Source organism: Pristis pectinata, chromosome 15 (assembly GCF_009764475.1).
Source record: "Pristis pectinata isolate sPriPec2 chromosome 15, sPriPec2.1.pri, whole genome shotgun sequence".
In the NCBI taxonomy this organism is placed as follows: Eukaryota; Metazoa; Chordata; class Chondrichthyes; order Rhinopristiformes; family Pristidae; genus Pristis; species Pristis pectinata.
Window position 1 is genome coordinate 18219960 of NC_067419.1, and position 19089 is coordinate 18239048.

At 43.5% G+C, this 19089-nt stretch overlaps 1 protein-coding gene across 1 annotated transcript in view; it reads left to right on the forward strand.

Annotated features, from left to right (window-relative positions):
- LOC127578210 (ELKS/Rab6-interacting/CAST family member 1-like) overlaps positions 1-19089 on the forward strand; it is a 593610-nt gene that overhangs the window by 131489 nt on the left and 443032 nt on the right. Inside the window, exon 12 of the mRNA XM_052029938.1 lies at positions 13470-13663. Coding sequence (XP_051885898.1) covers positions 13470-13663 — 194 coding nt within the window. The remainder of the gene's footprint in view (positions 1-13469; positions 13664-19089) is intronic.

Genomic DNA, 19089 nt, shown 5'->3' on the forward strand with positions numbered 1-19089 from the left:
TGGCCTTTCAGACCTGCTCCACTATTCAACAAGACCATGGCCAACCCTGCACTTCGTCACCATGTTTCTGCCTATGTTCCTGCCTTCTCCCCATTTTCCATGATTCTTTTGGCATTAAGCCTTAAAGTCAGTACTTAAAGTTAGTTCTTAAAGAGGGGCAGAAGAGATTGACTCTAAGACTTGAAATCCTGCCTAAAGTGTGGAGCCCTATACTCCCACTGTACCCTAATGGTCTTTGTATAATTGTGTAATTGTTTGTAATAGTGTAATTGTTTCTGCACTTTTTAAATAAAGCTAAGAAATACATGTGACATTGCCTAAATAGATAGCTCTAATATATATATTCTCTCTATGTACTTCTGTATAGAAATATATATTCTCATACATAGATGTACAAAGCTAATGAAATCACTAGATATTCATATTTGGGAATTTAAGGGGAAAAGCTATGAATATTGGTAAACTGCAGCAAAAAATATCAGCTCATAATTTATTATGGGAATAACAATGAGGCTATCAGCAACACCATTAAAAATAAAGGATGACTGACAACAGTTTCTGGAGTATATACATGAATGGTTAAAAATGGCAGAATCCCAGAAGTTGTCATTGATTTACCACCTCTTTTGAAGGATGCATTGATGTATCTTCACTCAGGCATACAAGATGGAATCATTAAACTGATTTTAGATTTTATCTTTTACTGACCATTTTTTTTATTATATTAAATAAACCCTGAAAATTCCTGTATGTTATAGGTTTGAGAAATTAATTTTCTATCAATGTAGTCCAATTCTGTCAGAATAGCTGTTTCATAATTCCATGGATTTTATTTTTTTAAACAAGTTGGATATTTCAGCTTTTACGTTTTTTTCCATTTGTACATCACAATCTTTTGCCTTGAACTCTTGTAAAATGTTTAAGTCTTTGTCTGTGTTGTTTACTGTTGGTCAGAATTCTTTAATCTGATTGCACTAGCTAGCTTGACAATATCACAGTTACTCTATGCCAAAGGTGACTTGTAAAAATGTGATCGGAAATGATTTCGAAAATTTAAGAAATCCATCATGGACAAGGCATTGAGGTCTTGCTGATATTTCACATCAGAACTTGCTTCTCCTTTAAACAATACCAATATATCATTGCACAAATAGCATTTTTCAATACAGCACTCCTTTTTGATATATGTAAGGAAATATTGGGTGTAGCTGAAGTGGAATTCATGACAAGTTTGTGCTCCTCAGCACTCCCATTGGAACTATTTTATATCCTTCATTTATGAGGCCATTTGGTTTCCGTTTACATAGATGGGAAAGTCAACTTGGCTAAAGCAAATCCAAAGCTTTAATTCTGAAATCTTACCATAATTTTTCTCCATTCATTCAGTTATGTGGCTTTGGTCATAGACATAGTTGAACATTTATTTTCTGTTTTTTTTTGTTAACTTATCTAATATTCTGACAACTTTTAGAAGTTGTTCATCAGTTTTGAGTGTGTAGGTTATTTTTTACTAGTTTTTCAGAGATCTGGGTGTTGTTGGCAAAGCCCATATTTATTTCCCATCCTTAAGTGCCTTTGAGAGTTGAGGTACTGAGCTGCTGCCTTTAACCACTGCAGTCCTCCTTGTGAGGGTAATGCCACAGTGCTGTTGGGGAGGAAATACCAGGGTTTGGACTCAGTGACAATGAAAGATCTCTAATTATTATTTCCAGGTAAGGATGATGTGCAGTTTGGAGGGGAACCTGCAAATAGTGGCGTTCCCATTGCACCAGCTATGCTTGTTCTTGGTGATGGAGGTTGTGAGTTTGAGAGGTGCTGTCAGAGTAGCCGAGGCAGGTGACTGCAGTGCATTTTATAGATGGTACACACTGCAGCCAGTATGAATCAGTGGTGTAGGGAAGGAATGTTTAGGATGGTTGATGTAATACTAATCAAGCACTCTGCTTTGTATGTTGCTGTTGCAGATTGGTTAGGTAATTGTACGTAACATTGAGAATAGTGGCATGAACAGGTACTGTTAAGTCTGCTCAACCATAAAGCCAACGAACCTCTCAATTAATATAAATTGAGCAGACTTCACAGTTGGGTGAATATTAATAATGCACCACCTGACTAGTTGCTAGTCTGAAGTCCTGCTTGAAAATCTGTCCTCAATCATATCAAGGATGGGTTGAGATATTGGACATTTCAATCTTTGTAGTATTTGTGCTGTCTTCATTTCAATATATGGGAACAAATAAGCATGCATTATGTAGCACAGTTGTGATAGGAATATATTGTGACATTGTTTTACATTGAATCACATTTTTAGGTTGCAGCTTGCATGTATAGCTTGTATTTTGGGCATGAATTGAGAAAACGAAAATGTAGAGTTGTGTGTTTTGGGATCAATTAATTCCAGAGGCAAGGTCACAAGTTTCAGAGAATGGCCTTCCCTTTTCAGGCTTGCTGTTTTTTTGTTTATTTGCACCTGAGCAGCAGACACAGAAGTAAGTACTGTGCTCCAGGTTAGGCAAAGAAAATTAAAACAATACCTTGTGCTCTGTGATTGAAGTTGATATGTTAATGGGATCTTCTATTGTAGAAGCACAGCTATCAGTAACACCGAAAGTAGCTGAAAGAGCAGATCCTCCGATATATAACTGAACAGATCGAAGTGTATGTCTCTGAATAGATGCAGGGAATATTCTTCAGCAAGTTGGAAAGGAAAGGGTTCAGTAAGGAGACCATGGGTAAGTCAAGTCTAAAAATATCTGGCATGAGTGACTGTTTTGCTGATGGGATTAAGTAGAGCAGAGTTTGACTATGTTACATTGAAACAAGCCTGGGATTTGGAGTTGAAAACTGAGCTCAGGGTAAATTAAGAAAAAGACTCTATGCTGGTGAATAAGGAATCAGCAGAAGGGACGGACTGGAGGACAAGGTTATTGAGATTTAACCAGCTATTCGGTGGTTTAGTTTTGCCATTGTTCAGTTGCAGGAGTTCTAGCAGATTCATGACTTTGTAGCGGCTGCTACTGTGATGCGAGAATAAAGACACGAGTCTGCAAGCTGTTGAGCAAGACTGATTTTTTTTTTACCCGCCTTGCGCGGGCCTTTGAAGTGGCGCGGTTCCCGCCCTCCGAAAACGGAAATGAGGTACACTCTACGTCATGAAAACTTACGCGCAGGTTCTCCCCCGTCGCTGGGGGAAGACGAAGGCCCAGTGCCATCTTGGGCCTTGCTGCTCCGACAACATGCGCCCCGACCGCCGAGCCAGTTCGCTTGCACGGACGGTGAGTTGCCATACAACCCCCTCCCCCCCCCCCCCCCCCCCCCCCCAGAACCGGTGATACGGTGCCCAAAGTTCACGGGCTGTGCTAGCCGTTGCTTGGGTGGTCAGCCTCTGCATTGGGGTGTTGGGACCTCGACTGGTTGTTGTAGGTCTAAATGGGCTGGTTTGAGGCGGTCCATCGTGAAGACTTCTTCCTTGCCCCCTATGTCCAAAATAAAGGTGGACCCATTATTTCTGATGACCTGGAACAGCCCCTCGTATGGTCATTGCAACTGTGCCTGTGGTGTGCCCCTGCGAACGAAAACAAACTTAGTCTCGTAGTTCCCTGGGCACACAGGATGGGGACTGACCATGTCGCGAAGTCGGAATTGGTGCCAAGCTGCTGAGCCTCTCGTGCAGTCTTCTTAGGACTGCCGCGGGTTGTTCCTCTTGCACCCTAAGGGCGGGTATGAACTCCCCTGGGACGACCAGGGGCTCACCATACACGAGTTCAGCTGATGAAGCGTGGAGATCCTCCTTGGGGACAGTGCGTATGCCGAGCAGGACCCAAGGAAGTTTGTTGACCCAGTTAGGACCTTTCAGGCAGGCCATCAGGGCTGATTTCAGATGGTGGTGGAAACGTTCTACCAACCCATTTGGCTGAGGGTGGTAGGCCGTGGTGGTGTGCAGCTGCGTTCCTAGCATGTTCGCTAGTGCAGACCATAGGCTGGAGGTAAACTGGGCACCTCTGTCTTAAGTAATGTGGGCCGGAACACCAAAGCGCGAGACCCAAGTTGTGAGTGGCACCTGGGCGCAGGAATCGGTTGTGATGTCTGAAAGAGGGGTTGCCTCTGGCCATCTCGTGAACCAGTCCACGATGGTAAGGAGGTACCCAGCTTCTCTTGAAACAGGCAGGGAACCAACGAGGTCAACGTGAATGTGGCTGAACCTTCTATGGGTAGGCTCGAACTGCTGTGGCGGGACCTTGGTGTGTCGTTGGATTTTTGACTTCTGGCAGTGCGGACAAGTCTTGGCCCACTCACTGACCTGTTTGTACAGGCTGTGCCAGACGAACTTGCTGGCGACTAGTCAGACAGTCGATCTGATGGACAGGTGCGCCAACCCGTGTACCGAGTCGAAAACGCATTTCCGCCAGACTGCAGGAACTATAGGGCGGGGCTGACCTGCTGCGACATCGCACAGGAGGGTCCATTGACCTGGGCCAACTGCGAAATCTTGGAGCTGCAGGCCTGAGGCTGCGGTTCTGTAGCTGGGCAGCTCATCGTCGGCTTGCTGTGTGTCAGCCAGGGCCGTGTAGTCTATACCCAGGGACAGGCTGTGGATGGTTGGTCTGGAGAGCACGTCAGCAACAACATTGTCCTTTCTGGAGACATGTTGGATATCCGTTGTGAACTTGGAAATGTAGGACAAATGTCGCTGCTGGCAGGCTGACCAGGGATCAGAGACCTTAGAGAAGGCGAAAGACAATGGCTTGTGGTCAGTGAAAGGCCTGCCTTCTTAAAAAATACTGGAAGTGCCAGATCGCCAGGTACAGCGCTAGTAGTTCCCGATCAAAGGCGCTGTATTTAAGTTCGGGTGGCCTAAGGTGCCTGCTGAAAAATGCCAAGGGTTGCCAATGGCCTTCGATTAGTTGTTCCAGTACCCTACCGACCACGGTGTTAGATGCGTCCACCGTGTGGGCGGTTGGGACGTCTGTCCTGGGGTGTACCAGTATCGCGGCGTCTGCTAGGGTTTCTTTGGCCTTAATGAAGGCAGCTGCAGCCTCGTCATTCCAGGCAATGTCCTTGCCCTTACCAGACATCAGTGAGAACAAAGGGCGCATGATACGGGCTGCTGCAGGGATGAAACGATGGTAAAAGTTGACCATCCTAACGAACTCCTGCAGGCCTTTGACCGTGTTGGGACGGGCAAAATGGTGGATAGTGCCTACCTTGGCGGGTAGGGGTGTTGCTCCCTCGCTGGTGATTCTGTGGCCAAGAAAATCAATAGAGTTGAGGCCGAATTGGCACTTGGCTGGGTTGATAGTAAGGCCGAAATCACTGAGGCGGGAGTACAGTTTGCGGAGGTGGGAAAGGTGTTCTTGGTGGTTACAGCTGGCGATGAGAATATCATCTAAATAAATGAACACGAAGTCCAGGTTGCGGCCTGCTGCGTCCATCAGCCACTGGAAGGTCTGCGCGGTGTTCTTAAGGCCGAACGGCATTCAAAGAGGCCGAGCGGAGTGATGAGTGCAGTTTTGGGGACATCGTCAGGGTGGACTGGGATTTGGTGGTATCCCTGGACGAGGTCTACCTTGGAGAAAATGTGGGCCCCGTGTAGGTTTGCCGCGAAGTCCTAGATATGAGGGATGGGGTAGTGGTCTGGGGTGGTGGCGTCGTTCAGCCCGCGGTAGTTGCAGCAGGGCCTCCACCTGCCGGTGGCTTTGGGGACCATGTGCAGGGGGAAGGCCCAGGGGCTGTCTGACCTGCGAATGATCCCCAGCTCCTCCATGCGGTGGAACTCCTCCTTCGCCAGGCGGAGCTTGTCTGGAGGTAGTCGTTGTGCTCGGGCGTGAAGGGGTGGCCCTGTCGTAGTGATGTGGTACCGCACCCTGTGTTTGGGCATTGAATTCATGAACTGAGGTGCCAAAACCAATGGGAACTCGGCTAGGAGCTTGGTGAACTCGTTGCCAGACAGGGAAACAAGAGTCCAGGCACGGGGCTGGTAGGATGGATTCTCCCAGAGAGTAAGTTTGGAAGGTCCTGGAGTGCACTAGCCGTTTCCTTCGTAGGTCGACTAACAGGTTGTGGGCCCGGAGAAAGTCGGCTCCCGGGAGTGGCTGGGCGACGGTGACAAGGGTAAAGTTCCGGGTAAAATGGCTGTCGTTGAATTGTAATTCGGTTGTACGGGTACTGAAAGTTCGTATCGTTGTGCCGTTTGCGGCTTTGAGGGCGGGTCCCTGTTACCTGCTGCGAGTGTCGCGGCCGGTCGGAGGTAAAACACTGACCTCTGCTCCAGTATCGACAAGGAAACGACATCCGGACTGCTTGTCCTAAACGAATAGGAGGCTGTGTTGGTGGCCAGCCACCGTAACCATCAGCATCGACTGGCCCTGGCGTTTCCCTGAAACTTGCAGGGTGGGCGGCATCGACGGGCCTCTGATCCCCACCTTTGGTGGAAACACAGCTGGTCGTCAGTGTCATCGTCTGTGTTTCTGGGGTGTGGTCGCTCAGCTGCTGGGACTGGTTTAGGTAGGCGTTGGGCACGCAGTCTGGCGATTTGGCCGACGGACGAACCGCTCTTGCGTTTGGCAGTCCACAGGACACCTGCCCGGGTGGCTACCTCACGTGGGTTGCTGAAGTCGGCGTCAGCCAACAGCTGGTGAATGTCGTTGGGCAGCTGTTCGAGGAAGGCCTGCTCGAACATCCGGCAGGGCTTGTGTCCCTCAGCCAAGGCCAGCATCTCGTTCATCAGGGCCAATGGAGATCTGCCTCCCAGGCTGTCGAGATGGAGCAGGCGGGCGGCGTGCTCACCACGGAAGAGGCCGAAGGTCTGAATGAGAAGGGCGGAGGAGACTGGATGAAGTCTCCAACCTGGGCAGCTGTCTCCTGGTCCAGGGAGCTGACCACGTGGTAGTACCGTGTGGAGTCGGAGGTGATCTGCTGCAGTTGGAACTGGGCTTCGGCCTGGTCGAACCACACGCGGGGCTGAAGCGTCCAAAAGGTGGGCAGCTTGAGTGCCACTGCGTTGGCTGCTGCGTTGTCAGTCATTGCGTAGGTCTAAAATCCGTTTGGACCGTCAGAGTCACCAATGTAGCGGCTGCTACCGCGATGCGAGAATAAAGACACGAGTCTGCAAGCTGTAAAACAAGACTGATTTTTTTTACCCGCCCTGCGTGGGCCTTTTAAGCGGTGCGGTTCCCAGCCTCCGAAAATGGAAATGATGTACGCGCTACATCATCAAAACTTTTCACGCGTGCGGGTTCTCCCCTGTCACTCGGGGAAGACGAAGGCCCAGCGCCATCTTGGGCCTCGCTGCTCCGAGGACTCGCGCCCCAACCGCCGAGCCAGTTCGCTTGCGCGGACGGTGAGTCGCCACAACTTCACTGGTCTAACAGAATGGGGTGTTTGTAAAATATGAAATAAAACTGGGGGATTATTTTAAAAAAATTTTGATCCTTAATTACCATTATTTTTAAAATGTCTAACATTCATATGAACTTTAATGTTTTTTACAAAATTAGTGTAAATTTAACTTTTAATAACTATAAAGCAAAGAATTAAATGCTGGTATTTCTGCCAACACTGTATAAAAACAGCCTTCTTGTTATGCAATCTAGCAGATGGCCAGCAAAATGCTGATCCTGATGTATGGCAGCAATACTGCATGAATAGTAAAAACTCAGAATGAAAAAGCTGTAACTTTCCTCCATCTCTCCACATGTTAACATTAGTAGGCAATGCTAGGGGAGGGATGTGCAAATATTAGTTAAGTGCTCTCATAATTTAGTGTTCTTAAATGTTAGCCCAGATTACTTTACCTAACAAGTAACTACTATTACAGATTTGTTAATTCCAATAGATGTCAGTTGTGTTGCACACTTCAGCCTGGTGAGAGAATGCTGAGTCAGTACACAACAGAATAATTTATAGTGGTACTTAGAGCGACAGCCAGTCTCAGTGGTCACAATAACTCCTCGTGCAATTATAAAAGGCCCATTAAATTTAACTGCGTCTTTGGTTACTCAGCTGTGGGAATTTTTATTATTTCCATCTATTGAACCCAGTTAAGCCTCTCTGATTTGAATGTTATGACTAGTGCATGTTTTTCCCATTAACGTATTCTATTGTTTACAAAGCCATTGTGTTTCATAACACGTAAACATTCTATGTACTTGGGGTGAAAAAAGGCTATCAGATTCCAGTAGTTGTACCATTTCTTCTTGGGTTTATTTTTGCATTCTCAATTCATCTTCCTCACCATTTCCATCCGTCATGTGCTGCTCCCTGGGAAGCCAAAAATAGATACTCAAAGGTAATTAAGAAGGTCTTTCTGGCTCTCATTTTCCCATTCCCAATTCCAATCACATAAGCCCCAAAAGTTCTTCCAGAATTGAAATTGTTCCCTTCTCGATGACCCTCAGATGAAATGTAAGCAAAATTGGTGAACTAGCATTGCTGCCTTCCATAAACCAATGGACTTGTTTCGGATTACAAAAGCACCTGTAGAGTAGATAGAACCAAATTGTTTCTAGTATATGAGGTGTCGGGAAAAGTGTGTCATACTTTACAAGGTCAAACTTGATTTCAAACTTGTGGTGTGGAAAACACCTTTACACAGATGTGGGTCTTTGGAATTCACTTTTAGGGTTAATATTTGAATGTTAATATAGTTTCTATCTCAAAGTTGGATGAAATTAAAGGAATTTGAGAAATGGATAGGCAAATGTTATCAAAATAATTTGCTGTCATGGAGAGAAAATATTAACGAGGACTGGTTGAGCTAATTAATGTCTTCCTCATGTCCCGCTAAGTACATTGGGATGGTCTTTCATATATTGTTGTACTTGTGGTCTAAAGGGAGGAAATGGAAACAAGCTAAAGGAATGCTCTGTCTTCTAGCAAGAGGCATAACATGTAAAAGTTTGGAGGTAATTGTTTATCTGCATCAAAATTTAGTAAGTCGTCAGTTTGAGACATTGCTCTGGAAAGGTTGCTGTAGGAGGTACGAAACAGTTCACTGCTTGGAAGGCTGAAGCTTGCCATAATCTTTCAATCCTCCTCTGATGCTGGGGAGTCTCAGAGGAAAGAAAATGGGAAAGGTAACAACTTTGTTCAAGAAATAGTGTGAGGACATGTCAGGTGCATGCAGGCAATTCAGTTTTACTTTGATGGTTGGGAAGCTTCTAGAACTATAATAGGGGAAAAATTAATCAACAATTAGAACAGTATGAAATAATAAAGGAGAGCAGCTTGGGTTTGTTGTTTGTTAAAGGCAAACTGTGTTGAACTAATTTAATGGATGAGTTAACAGAAAAGGTTGAATGAAATGCAATGTATGCCATCAATATGGAAGAGAATTGACTAATTACTGCATAATAAACTTTCATAAAAAGTTGGTGACAGCTTTGATGAGGAGCTGAACCGAAGTCGTGGAAAATGGTTCTCAGGATGGAGGAGGATGGTGGTGTTTCCTGTGGGCCTGTGCTAGGACCACTTTTTTTTTTGATCTCCATGACTGTCTTGCTATATGGGTGTGCAGGATATAACTTCAAGATATGTAGCTGACACAAAACTTGGTGCTGTGTTAAAACAATGAGCAGGAAAATGGGTTGATAGGATGGAGAGACAAACAGCAGATGATATTTAATATAGAACTGTGAAGTGATATGTTTTTAAAAAAAAATGAGAAGAAACAATGTAGGCTAAATGGCACAGTTCTAAAGTTCAGGAGCAGAGGCACTTGTATGTATAAGTGCATAAATCTTTGAAGGTGGCAGGGCATAGAAAAAGTGGCTTGTAAAACAATTAGGATCCTGGGCTTCATAAATATGGAGTACAGAAGTAAGCTGATCGTGTTTAAACTTTTATAAAACACTGGTTGGACCATGACCAGTATATTGCAACCATTTCTGGTCACCACACCACTGGAGAGAGTGCAGAAGAGATTTATTGGTATGGTTCCAAGGATGACGAATTTCAACTACAAGGTTGGAGAAATGGGAGTTATTGTTCTTTATTGAAGCAAAGAAGCTTGAGAAGAGATTTAATGCAAGATCGTGGTGAGTTTACATAGAATAAATGCTGAGTGGTGGTTCAAGAACCCAGGGTCATAGATTTAAATTGATGGGTAAAAGATACAGGGGTGATGTGAAGAAGCATTTCTTTACGTAGGACGAATGTGTGATCTGGAAGCTGCCTCCTGTAATAGTGGCGGAAGCAAGATGATTCAGGGCTTTAAAGAGGAAATTGAATAGGTACTTGAGGGGAAATAATTTGCGGGGTTTCGGGAAAAGAATGGGGAATTGTGAATAACAGAAAAATTTCTGTAAAAGAAGCCAGCAGACTGAATAATCTCCTTTGTGCAATAATGCTTCCTCAAGTACAAACTATGGAGAAAGGTTTGGAAATTTTGGAGCTATTTTCATGAAGAAAAAGAATGGTGAATGATCTGGTAAAAGTATCTCAAATTATGAATAATGACATGTACTGCAAGCTGTTAGCATACAAATGTAAATAAGGTGGTCTTGTTTAGATTGTCCTGAGATTTGGTGGGCTGTTATTTGGAATACTAAGTTCAATTTAGATCTTTGTACCCCAGGTAGGATATACTGGAATTCAAAAAGAAAATACTGCAGATGCTCAAAATCTCAAAACAGGAAGTTCTGAAATACTAAATGGTGTTTCGAGACATGAATGTGGGCTCATTTAGCTGAATGGTTTGTTTCCTTATTTCCATGAAGTATGGTTTCCATTATTAATTGCCATCTGTGGAGATGGAAACAGAATTAACATATCAGGTAGATATTATTGAAGGATACACTGGCCTGGGAAACAATGCAGCATGGATACGAAAGGTTGATTCCTCAGATAAGAACGTTGTCCCAAACTTGGTTATGGAAAAAGAAGAAGAGGTGATCTCGTTGAGACATAGAAGATTCTGAGTGCTCTTTTTTTCCTTTGGTGGAGAATTCAGAATTAGAGGGTATGTGAATTTTCAAGATATGAGGCCAGGCTTTTAGGACAGATGAAGACACATTGCTCTATGAAATCTTTGAGCATCTAGGGCCCTCTGAAGTAGAGAATTTCAGACATTAAATGTAGCCAAAGCCAAGTTGGATAGCTTTTTGGACATCAGGGAGATCAGAGACATGGTAATCGGGAGAGAAAATTTAAAAGGCACAGGATCAAATGTGATCTAATTGAATGGCAGAACAAGTTTGAAAGGCTGCATTGCCCACTCTTGGTTCTATTTCTCACATCTTTATGATGTCCCATGTGATTGATTTTGGTGTTAGGGAAGAGATGGAAACGTGACAGGAGAAAGTTAAGCAGGGAAGATGGGAATGGGAGATAACAACAGCTTGTATAGAGTTGTTGTCAAGGATAAAGAAGTAGAGGATTTTGTAATCTGAACACGGACTCTTGGCTGCATGTGGTGTGATTTTTTTCATTGATAAGGCACAGCTTTTTAAGAATTGATGCTTTGTCCTATTTTACTTAACCTTGCCAAATCTCCTGCAAACTCGGTGTGTAGCCTAATAAAATATTTTCAGTACCGTGCTGCATGTTCAGTTTGTTAAATATGGCTATTTGTGACTAATGTAACAAAGTATACGGGATTTGAAAATAAGGGTGGGAAGCTTAAAACAAAGATCTTGTTTACCTTAATGACAGTGCAGGTCAGTAAGCAGAGACTGTTAGATGCAAAGCATCTGGTGCAGTTCATGACATGAGCATCAAAATTTACAATGATGGAAAGATTGCCAAAGCTTTCTCAAAATACATAATCATTTGGCTTAATTATTTGTTTCTTTGTGTTTATTATGCAGGTGAGATTTTCTGTGGTAAGCCACAGCTCTCTAGGATCTAGTAGATAGGATGTGGAATGCTATCCAGCAATGCATTAGTAATTCCAGAGGTAACAAAGGCACAAAGAAGATGAGCTGAAGCAAGGTCAGGTTCAGCTAATGTAGAAATAACAGATTTGGTGATGTCAGGAATATATCTTCACTCTCCGGTTTGAAACCAAGGTTGTGAACAATCTGATTCCACTTGAGTGGTCAAAAGGAGGGTGGAGGGGCTTGGATCCTGGGATGATTAGGGTTTGGAGGAAGATCTGAGATGGTAAGGGACTGGGTTTCGTTTTGGTTACAGGGGAGAACACGGCAGGTTGGTGGAAAATTGGTACCATGGTATGGAATAGAGGACACAGGATAAATTTGGTGGGATCTCAGACTGGTATTGTACTATGAATATCTAGTTACCCCTAGACTACCAATGATAGTTGCCCTAGCACAACTTGGTCTACTTCCCCACTCCACCTGCTACCCTCCCCGCCCCCCTCCCAAATGTTCCAGTTGGATGGTAAATACATTTTTATTGGAAATCTTAAACAGTGCTACATTATCCAATTTATTAGCAATGGTTTCCAGTTCTCTGTGAATTATAATGGTGCCCTTTCAATGTCTCTTCAGCTTAAGCAAATGAATTTGCTGCCTGGCTTAAATGAGAGCTTTGGACATTGAAGCTGGACTGAAGTGGATCAAGAAGTTTCTTAAAACAAGTGTGTTTATGTATAATAAATGGAAAATCCAGCAGCAATCCAGAAATTGCTTCAAATAGGAGTACAACAAGGGTAAAAATGGCCCCCAATAATATTATAGAGGATTGGTGGTGGCCAAATAGTTGGTGTTTGGGGGTAAAGTTACTGACAGATTGGTAGTTATGGAAGCACCTGTAATTATCAGATTGGTAGAGGTGGGATGGGTGCAATGATCCAGTGTGATGTGGAGATCTGAGGAAAAAGCATTGTAAGGATTAAATATTTCGTTTAATCTGAGGTTTATTCCCAGAAGTGAACACCCAAGCTCCTGTGTACCTTGGCACATTAGACTCAAGAGCAATCAGGAAAACAGCACAATGAGGATGTGATTTCTATCACAGTTGATTTTTCATTGAACTTGAAATGTGTGACACGTAGAACAAGGGCACTATGCAATCCAGCTTCTACACATACAAAGTTCTGTGACTGCAAAGTTTAACATTTTTCTAAGATGGCTTTGGGGCAGAGTACGAGTAATAAAATTGGCTCTACAAATAGCTGAAAGGTACTTTCTATGCGTCAGTGTTCAGCAATTCAGTATTGAAATACAATACCGATTTAGGTTCAAAATGCAAAAAAGTGCAGATACTGGATATCTGAAATAAAAACAGAAAATGGTGGCGTTCAGGGCAGCATCTGTGGAGGAAAAAGTTTGAATTTTGATGAAGGGTCATCAACCTGAAATGTTAATTCTGTTTCTCTTGCCACAGATGCTGCCTGATCTGCTGAATATATCTAAGACTTTACCACTTTATTTTGTTATTGAATTCAAAGAACCTGATGCAGATTCAGAAAGAATTTACAATTGCTCACAATTCCTTCTCAAAATTTTTGCCCTTGCGAAAGATTGTATGCAATGTTTTTCTGATTATTTGCTGAATTTTATTTTCAGACCCTTGAGGCTACAAATGAAGGACGAGCCAGTGCTGAACTCAGTGACCGTATCCAGCAATTGGAGAAGGTGGTGGCACAGTATAGAGATGAGGTGAACAAAGGCCAAGCAGAGGTTGACAGACTGCTTGAGATCTTAAAGGAAATGGAAAATGAAAAAAATGACAAAGATAAGAAGATAGCAGAATTGGAGAAGTAAGTGATTTTTTTTTATATTGTATGAACCCAATAAAAGTTTCCTTAATATCTTAGTTCATTTTGCTTTGTATTAATTAACTTAAAATAAATGTGTTCACTGACATGTTTTTAGATATACTGCAATATGTTATTGTCTTGGGAATATATCATAGTTGTCATAATATGTATCTTTCAACAGGCTCAGTTCAAACATATTAAATGCAGCCTGGGAAGCAACCCCATCGTGACTTTCTTCTTCAGCAACATTTTTTTAACCGTTGACCAACATTTCACTTATGAACTCTCTTAATTTGAACTTTCCTTTTAATTGGCTTCATTTTGTCTGAAGTAAGGTCTATACAAGCTTAATACATTTGGTTTACACTGGAAAAGCCAGGGATTGATCAGTCAGCATAGCGTAGTTGATGGGTGGTCCTGTATAATTAATTTGATTGAGTTCATTGAAGCTATAACAAAATATATTGAGAGTGGTGTGATTGATGTAGTCTACATGGACTTCATTAAGACCTTTGCCAAAGTCCCAAGTGGAAGGCTGGTCTAAAAGGTTAGACCGCATGGGATTCAAGGCAAGTTGTCAAATTGAATCCAAAGTTGTTTTGGTAATAGGAAACAGGGTGATGGTGGAGGGTTGCTTTTGTGATTGGAAACTGGTGAGCAATGGTGTACCACAGGGCCCAGTACTTGGACCCTTGCTGCTTATATGCACAGATGTGAATGCAGGAGGTATGATTAGTAAGTTATGGAGTCAGAGGGAAACTAAATCCTTGCCAACCATCAAGTACCCATTTTTACAGTAATTCTAATCTGACCTATTTTATGTCCTTTCATTCTCATGAACCGCCCCCCTCTCTCTCCCCCCCCCCCCCCCCCCCCCCCCCACTCCCCACACTTCCCGATTATACCTAAAAACTCTGGGCAATTTACTGTGGGCAATTAACCTACCAAGTTGCAAATTTTTGGGATGTGGGATGAAACCGGAGCAGCTGGAACCAGTCACAAAGAGAACATCCAAACTCCACACAGAGCACCAGAAGTCAGGATTGAAACTGGGTCACTGGAGCTGTGAGGCAGTGCCCTCAGGTTTGCAGGTGACACAGAAATTAGTGATGGTGTTGATAGGAGGGTGGCCTTACGCTGCAGAACTGCAATGATCAGGTGATATGTTGGGCTGAACAACAGCAGATGGAATTTAATCCTGATAAGTATGAGGTCCTGCATTATTGCAGGTCTAAAAAGAGTAGGACATACACCATGAATGATTGGGCCCAAAGTACGATTGGGGAACAGAAAGACCTTGGTGTACATGTCCATAGATCCTCAAAGTTGACAGCACAGGTAGATAAGGTGATGAAGAACGCAGATGGGATGCTTGGCTTCAATAGCTGGGCACTGAATATAAGAGCACGGAGGTCTTGATACAACTTTATAAAAGTTTGATTAGGCCACGCTGGAGTATTGTGTGCAATTCTGTTTGCCACACTGCAGGAAGTACGTGATTGCGGATGCAGAGATTTACCAGATGTTGCCTCTCAAGAGCTGACAAACAGGGATTTAATAGATTTGGAGACTCAAAAGGTCACTGCAGACACCCAAGCAGATGACTCACCCCAGGTTGAACTGCTAAAAAAAATTCACTGTGAAAGACTTGGTTGACAATTGGGGTGGGGATGGGGGTGTGAGAGAGGTCTGCTGTGCAGTCCTCCCTGGGCAAGTTCATAATGGAGGTTAACCGGCCGCTCCCACCTCCAGCTGGCAATATTGACACAGCCATCCTCGGCCCCCTCCTTCTCTTCCTCCTCCACTACACTTCTTAACTCCCAGTGTTGTCTTTCTTGTATGAGAGATTAATGTTAAATTACTTTCTAATTAATCTGTGAGGGTAAAGTCAAGTTATTCCTCTTGTTGGTTCATTCTCTATCTGGCAATATGCAGGCCAGGGCCAGCTTGGTCAGTAGTGTACAACCAAGCCACTCCTGATGGACATTGAATACATTCCAATCCCCTGCTCATCTCAGTGTTGCTTCCAAGTGTTCAATGTGGAGGAGTACTGATTTATCAGATGATGAAAAATGGTAGGTGGTGATCAGGAGCAGGATTCCTCTTTTGACTTCATATAATGAGACTTTAGTGTCCTCTTCCTCTCGCCCCTGGTTCTCAGCTTTTCACCTGAGACTTCAGTGTTGACATTCCAGCACCCCAACCTGTGTACCACTATGCTGCACCCTCTTGTGAGACAGGATCTACTTGGAAATTGTGATGGAGGAATCTGGTACATTGTTGGTAAGGAATGATTCTGTGAGATAACTATATCAGGATATTGCTTGCCTAGTATGTGAGCCAGCTATCCCTATTTAGTCTCTAAATGCTTGGGAGGAGAGCTCTTCAGTAAGTCTTCTGGACTGGAAGCACCTAACCTTGTCCATGTTTGGCATCTAGGTCAATACCATTTAGTTTGTCAAGTTTTATTCTCTCAGTGTAGCAGTTATGGTACAACTAGATGACTACGAAGCCACATCGAAAGTTTATTTGCTACTTCATACTCTGGGTTGGTTTTTGATGCCCTCTGTGATGCTATATTTGCAGCACTGGGCCATATGTTGTTCATGGCCTTGCCAATCAAAATCTGGACTTGGTCCAGTAAATTTATACTGCAATATCTGAATTAGGTAAATACACTCTTGGTCCATTGGTCTCATCATTGTCTTTCAGCCTTGACTATGAGACCAGGAATTTTGCCATTTATTCCTCAATTTCTTTTTTAGAAAGCCAGTCTTTTCCTCATTGCATCTTTTTAAAATAAGGTATTTGTTTTTGATCAGACAGGGTCTAAAATAAACTGGAAAGGTAACAAAATAACAAAAAAAATATGTCCTTCTGTATATTTCACTGTGTGATTTATTATGTAAATAAACTATTGCTGTACTCTCTGCATAATTGATTGGAGGCTTATCAAGTTAAAAGCTGCAAAGCTACAGAAGATACTGCAGTGTGTCTCTTGCAGTTAAATGTTGCGTCTTGAGATTGTTTTCAGTGTAAGTTTGGAGCTGGACTTCCCACTACTTTAGGACATCACACAGTTTCAGGCAGACCAGCAATGCATCAACAGTCTGAATGTGCATCTTCATTCTTTGTCCAAAGACTTCCTCATTAGAGTAGAAAAGTAGCTGTGGAGGAGCTTGTGTGCAGCCAGTACTCGTGACTCGCCATATGTAAAATGCCAGGATCTAAGCTGGTAGATGTAATGTAAGGATAGAGTTTTAATACCTTTTGTCTTTTATAGAAGGTTGGCTTCACGAGATGGTCAATTAAGATTCTGTAAATAAATAACAATTCCATTATGTGTTACAGCTTCTGCAAATTCTGTTATCACTATTACAAATCACTTAAATTGCTGCACTTTCAGATTCCCAACATATATGATAGTTGCTGTGTACAATTATTTCTCAGGTATTCAATCCAAGCTGAACATACTGCCTTGAATCTGACTGACTAGCTTGACAACTGATCCAACTCTGGTATCAAAGTTCATAGCTCCCACTCTTTATCCCCACTGTACAAAGGTACAGGAGCATGAATGGCTGTGTGATCAGTTCTTCACTGGCTTCCTGGCTCATGCTTTCCTTGCACTATGTTTCTTCATTTTTATCTGGTCAATTAGGCCCAGCCTCCTTGGCTCCAGTGTGCTCATTTGCCTACAGATAAGTTAGCTATGACAAGGTTTATCACAGTCTACAACTCTCTTGTGAATTGTAAACCAATAAATCCCCCAGTTGTCAGATTGTGTTTTTTCTTGATCTAACACAGAACAGCCCAGTCCAAGACCCTGCTCGAGTAGTTTTCCACAGCTGCACTCTTTACCTCAAGAGTTTTTCTCTACTAACCACATTGGGGATCAGGAATATCATTCCACTGTAATGGTCAGATAGAATTCTGAGTTTTTTTCCCTCTTCCTCTTGTTTAGCTGTTGGGATCTGGGCCTGTGATCTCTGCTGACCGCCTGAGATTAAAAAAAAGGTCAACATACGGTCATGCTGAGAGCAAGCGACAGTTAAGAGGAGCACATTCAAACCATTTTTACAGCAGAAGAGATTGCAGGATGAGGGAGAGTTGAGATGCTAGGATGAGGAATATATATTAGTATGCTGCCATTCATGATCTCCAATCATCCAGTGGCCACAGAGTGCCCAATATTTCAGGGACTCGCCCCACAGTACATTGGTAGTGGCCCTTTTCCAAATAATCTGAAATGTGTGATTCAGTGTTAATGTTGTGATAAGTTTGTGGTCATGTGAATGCTAGGTAGGAAAATTGATTGAAATAGGTTGCGGCCTTGTTAAGAGATGCAGGATTAATGTGGGGGGAGAAGAAACAGGTTGGTTTTGGCTTTTCCTGAGAAATTACCTGCATCTTATGTACACCAATGTTGGTGCAATTAAGCATTTGAATCCTGCACAGCATCCATGAAAACTTTATGCAAACAACAGAAGAGCATATTGGCACAAGTCTCCTGTGCACTGTCATCTTAGTTCATGTTTGCATGCACAGCTGAATTGCTAGTCCTATACATGATGATTAATCAGTAATAAGTCCTTTATTGCTGAAGGAAATGTTTGAACAACCTAGTATTGAGTAATAATCCATGGGTGATTTTGGCAACCACATTAGGTTGGCAGGATGTTAGCCTTGTCCTGAACTGCTAATTAAAATCAAGTTGTGGCTTGGAGTAACAAGCAGTCTGCTTGATGAACTCAGCAGATTGAGCAACATCTATGGAGGTTAAAGGAATTGTTGACGTTTTCAGTCGAAATGCTGCATTAGGACTAAGAGGGGAGATGGCCATTATAAAAAGGAAAGGAGGGGGTGGTGTAGGGTGACGGTCCGGTAGAGGAGGGCAGGGCTGGAGCTGGGAGACAGAGGCAGGTGGATGATAGATGGAGGCAGACAAACAAAAGCTGCAGATGGAGGGCAGGGGCGAGGCAGGGTGAAGGTGAAGCTGGCTGCTGGAGGGTGATAAGCAGGAACACAGAGGCTGCCAATGCTGGAATCTGATAAATAAGGAAGGTGATGGGAACCATTAAGGGAGAAGTGAACGGCAGATGGAACCAGAATCAGACGAGGAAGGGTGAGAGCAAGTGGGTGAAATGTGTGGGGGGTAGGTTGATGAAAATGGGTGATGGGGTGGGGGGGCGGTGGGAGGGGAGAGATATACAGAAGGGAATAAAAGTAGGGGGGCCAGAGCAGGATCGGCGGGTGGGGTGGGGGTGGACACTGGGTTACCTGAAATTAGAAAATTCAGTGTTCGTACCATTGGGTTCTTCTCTAGTTTGTATTGAGCCTCAGCCTGGCAGTGGAGAGGGCCAAGGATGGATGGATGGGTGGGTATGGGAATGGGAAGACTAATTGAAATGGCATGCAACTGGGAG